General features: G+C 28.9%; 1 protein-coding gene across 1 annotated transcript in view; it reads left to right on the plus strand.

Moving 5' to 3' along the window:
* The first annotated feature begins 3,398 nt into the window (after nt 1–3,398).
* The window catches only part of LOC108757236 (protein rolling stone-like), a 9,064-nt gene continuing 7,038 nt past the window's right edge, over nt 3,399–5,424 (plus strand). The window contains exon 1 of the mRNA XM_018501689.1: nt 3,399–3,668. Within this exon, the coding sequence (XP_018357191.1) occupies nt 3,563–3,668 (106 nt within the window). The 5' untranslated portion in view covers nt 3,399–3,562. The remainder of the gene's footprint in view (nt 3,669–5,424) is intronic.

A 5,424-nucleotide genomic window follows, 5' to 3' on the forward strand; every position in this document is an offset into this window, starting at 1 on the left:
ACTCATAATAACCAAAATTGCTCGATATTAAAATAATTACTAAATATTTTGCGCGTTTAAAGTTTCAAATTTTTTTATAATAAAATCTAGATGTATCAATTATTACATTAAAAAGTTATATTATTTTATTAGTTTATGTAACAGTTTTTAGTTTTTAGTTTATGTATCTATAACAGATTATAGAAAAAATTGTTTAAATTATAAAAACATTATCTGTGTTGTAAAACCTAATTAATTTTTGTTGCTCTTGAATATTCACAATTATTTTATTTTTTATTCAGTTATATAATCACTTTTAATGTAAAATTAACTATGAAATTTATTCAATATAAATAAATTATTCAAATATACATTTTTAATCGGGTATTTGGAAATTATGATTTTTTTAACTTTAAATAGTTGTCTTCTATGCAATTTCTTCTTTAAGAAACTTAATGTAATTTCTTCCTTAAAAAACTTAAGGTTAATATTTTTTTTATTTATGTTGTTAATATAACTAAATTAGAATAAAAAAATTAGATGCACAATTAGAAAATCGGTGACAATAACACAATATAAATATACATAATAAATAAGTTTCTAAATTCTGAATGAGAAAACGTTTCTTTATTCAAATAAGATATGGCCTTAGAACGTACCTTTCTATATTCAAATAACATATATCCTTGGAACCATATACAATAATCAAGTTATATAATGTAAATAATCATCACCCAGTGAAAAACAATCATTCATATGTATAAACATCTATCTATCAACATCTATCAAAAAATTGACGCTCGCACGGAATGCAAGAGATCCGGGTTCGACTCCCGGCCGAGGCAATATTTTTTCGCAATAAAATTATTACAGTTTTTAAGATTGGGAAGAATTTGGGGGGATTCATTAATTTCAGAATTATTGTGTGAATCCGATAATTTCATCGGCTCTCAATTTATGTCTGAAAAATTAATTATATACTTTCAATTTTATTGAATGTATATCAAATCATTAGTTCAACATCTTACCGCGATCTATAAGGCGCTGATTTCAATGAGTTTAGTTTGAAAATGGTAGATCCTATCAATCGTTTGTTAAATAATTCAATCTGAATTACTATATACTACATTTATACGCAAAAAAACGAGCTACTAAATTTTTGCACAAATTTTTAATATTTTCAAGTAGCAATAACTCAGTGAAAAATCATCAATATAGCGAGATGTTTAAAAAAGTCTTTTAAAGTTTGAAATCTCTACTTTTCAGATTGGTACTTTAAAAAATGATCGTACTGATATTATGTAAAGTTACACAAATATAAATGAAGATGCATAAATTCTTAAAATTTTTTACGAAATTTGTTAAGTTTCCCGGCGTCAATTAAAAATTGAGCATAAGTGGGATTTACAGCTTTCGAAAGAATAAATCTTTACCTTGCTTTTTAATTTGCTTTTTTATAAACCTCTGTACGATTTTTTGTCATCGAGTTATTCAACATTGAAGTAAAAAAGGTCGTTTTTGTTTGAAAAACATGATCAACATAATCTACGTCAAATCGGGCACTTTCAAAACATCATTTTTATTTTATTTATTTAAATTTATACTGACATATTTTATAGGTAAAAATCTGAGACACGTGTTTTGCAAAACAAATGGATCAATTAAGATTAAATTCATGTTACTCATGCGAATATTCAAATTATTACATCGTTGAAACTATTAGTTGTACAAAAAAATGCAAGAGATGATTTCGATGATATAATAATTTAACATGCATGAGCGATGTTTTTTATTCTATCGAATTTCTGCGACTTACAAGTATGAATAACTTCACAAAAAAAATCTCAAATTTGTTTGCGAAACACGTGTCTTATATTTTTATGTAGAATGTCAACAAACAAAAAAAATAAAAATGATGTTTCAAAAGTACCCGGTTTAATGTGGAATGCTTAATATATACCATAGTTGTAGTTATTCACACTGCGTGCCGAATTAGTTTTTCGGACTTATAAACACAATTAAACTACTACGATAATATCACGAATTAATTGACAAGCTATTTTAATAATTGATGCTTGAGGCTAATTTAAAGGCCAAGGTAATATTAGGTGTACAAAAAAGTTCTGAGCTTTAGATTTGATACAACCGAAATAACAATTTAAATTTTATATATCTTCCCGCCCTTTTGGGGTTTTAAAACAGTAACATTTAACCTCCTGAAATGCGATACGGTTTGGCGTTTGATGCACATAACCTCAAAAATCAGTAGTGTTCACGATGGCAATTACAAAAGAGCATATTCGATTTTCCATCCACTTCGCGTTTCATCTGAAGAAAAATGCTGCTGAAGCCACTGAAATGATTTGTGCTGCATATGGAGAGAACGCTGTAAGTCATGCAACATGCAAAAGGTGGTATCAAAAGTTTCGCCAAGGAGATTTCAGTCTTAAAGATGAATCGCGTGCTGGACGCCCTGAAAAGATTGAAACGGACGAATTGCAAGCACTGCTGGATATAAACTCTGCGCAAACTGAAAAGGAGCTTGCAGAACAGCTTGGCGTTACGCAGCAAGCCATTTCCGTACGTTTGTTTTTAAATAAAGATTGAATTTTACAAAAAAAAAGCTCAGAACTTTTTTGTACACCTAATATTTTTTGCAATAAATTTATTTACAGTTTTTCAACATATTTTAACATTTTTTTAATGAGATGCCTGATTGAGCATCAAATTATTAAAATAGCTTTTCTATGTTAATTTAATTTATGATATTACTTCAGTAATTTAATTGCGTTTATAAGTCCGAAAAATTAATTCGACGCGCAGTGCGAATGATTTCAAATATGGTATACTCGTATATGCAAGTACATATATAGTATGTAATAATTCAGATTAAATTATTTAAGCATTAAAAATCTAACTTTGACCATTAGTCGTTACTGCTGTTCTTTATTGCTAAATTTTCAAATACACGATTCAGTAAGATTTTTATTGTTTAATTATTCAGGTTGAATTCGGATTGAATGCAATTTCAGTTTTCATGATATGTATTCTTGATATAAAAATAATTTCCAAGCATATTATTAAATTTTTATATTACTCATGTATAAAACTTTTAATAAACCAATGTATCTATTTTCTTTAATAATTATCGCAAGAACATATCATTATAATCATTATAATCAATACTTTTTTCAAATCGTTAATTATTTGAAAGTATTCATTGTGTGTGTGTGTGTGTGTGTGCGTGCGTGCGTGCGTGCGTGCGTGCATGCGTGTGTGTGTGTATTTTTATTAATATTTTCGGCATTTGTTTTCATATGTTCAATATGTCAAAAAATATAAGAAGACTAATGCGGTTAGCTTTCAAACATCGTTGTCTCGTATCGTCTTAACGTGTCTGCATTGTTAAAAGTGGGGATTTCTCAATCGAGAACAGGCTTGCAAAAGTTTAGGGAGGGAAACTTTGCGCCGGTATCCACCCCGGGATTGATATTGATTGCGAGCACGCGGGACTGGTGCCGGACAGTTAGAGGCGAAACGTACGTCGAACAGGAGGGCAATCGCTAAGTAAAATAAAAGAGAAATGCCTCCCGGGTGCGAAGAGATCGAGATTCGTGACATGTTGGAAAATAACGACCTCATCGAACAAGCCGTTCCGAAGAAATCGCCGAAGCTCTCCGCGCTATGCGGTGCGTGTTTCTCCACTCTTCCTCTGATTCTCCTAGAACACGTTACAAATTCCCAGTAAGATTTTTGGACTCATAAAATTTTTGAATTTCATAAAAGTGAGCGAGAGAAAGAGAGAGATCATCATATTATCGCGACACATTATCAATATTCGTAAATTTTCGACTCTAAAGTAATCCTCCTATATTGACGATGCACCGTCGCAGGTGAACTGAGTGTAGTGTTAAAATGATAGGAACAATAATATTTGTAATATATTATATTCTTAATAATATATTAATCTGATAAAGATATGGGATACGGGGATGTTGTGATCAATAGCTACTTAATATATTATATTTGACACGTTGCAAACACTCCAGTTATCAAGAAAATCGATGATAATTTTGCTAACGACATATTGTGTTAAATGGAAATGTGAAAAAGATTGAAAGAGTTCTATATGTAGTGCATGCCTATATATGTACTGTGTATATATGGTGTCAATTGCTTAATTCATCTAATACACTATCAATCAATCGACAAAGTTTAAAAATCCGTCCAAAATTAACAAGAAGAATTATTGCATGCATTGATATCGCATATTAATGTCATAGGAAACAAAAGAAACATAATACATTTCAAAAGAAATGTCCCAGCAAACGAGAATGGATTGAAATAGATTGAAATGGATACAGATTTTCAGCAATACCGATTCATAAATGTTAAAATAATCTTTTCGAATCCTGAATGCATTTTTATTCATTTATAAGAATTACACAAATGTCTATTCCTTTTCAATCTTGAATGCATTTGTATTCATTTATAGGAATGGTAAGGAATATATTTCTATGCTTTTTAATCTAAGAATAATATTATATTGTAGTATTTTGTGTGCATCGTGAATATTGCTCAATTCAAAATTATGAATAGGAAATGCAATTTTTTAATTTAATTGAATTTTAAAAATAATATCGATTATTTCTATGCATCGTGAATACTGCTTATTTAAAAATTCTGAATAGGAAATGCAGTTTTTCAATCCAGTTGAATCTAAAAATAATATCAGCAATTTCAGTACGTAAATACTACGCAATTTAAAATTCTGAATACGAAATATTTTTTAATCCAATTGAATAAAAAAAAAGTTTTTCTTTTAAAATGGCCATGCTATTCAATTCAAAATTGTGAGTGATATAATTTAATAAGTATAATTTAATAGAGAGATATAATTTATCAGATATTATTTAATAAATATAATTCAACGTCCGCGATGTCGAGTTGGTCTTTGACATTAGTTTGTAGTCGTGCCATCAACTCACAATTCTCCAAGAAGACAATTTTCAATTCGGTATTGTCTTGGTTTTATTGGCTAAAGCTTTTTCTATTTGTTTGCCACAGTTTGCTTAAGTAATTCAAATCCATGTTGGCTATTTCTTGCAATTTCTTGATTTCCTGATATTTACGCGAATTGTGAATATAAATTAAATGTGTTACCGATGACGGCGAAACGTCTACTTATTTATACGGGAATTTTAAATACATGACTTGCGTTAATATCTATTGTTGTGGCTGTATGCTCTCCATTATTTATATTTTGTAACTATAGAATTTCCTGTAATTATTACTTTAATTTATTTAAACTTTTACATGTATAAAAATTTGTATATAGTCCATCCAATTCATTTTTATAGATTTAAAGTACGGATTCGGATGGATTGAAAATTTCCAATCTATTTCAATCCATTTTCGTTATAATTAATAATTCTTAAAATTAAT

This window comes from Trachymyrmex septentrionalis, unplaced genomic scaffold, assembly GCF_001594115.1.
Source record: "Trachymyrmex septentrionalis isolate Tsep2-gDNA-1 unplaced genomic scaffold, Tsep1.0 scaffold134, whole genome shotgun sequence".
Classification (NCBI taxonomy): Eukaryota; Metazoa; Arthropoda; class Insecta; order Hymenoptera; family Formicidae; genus Trachymyrmex; species Trachymyrmex septentrionalis.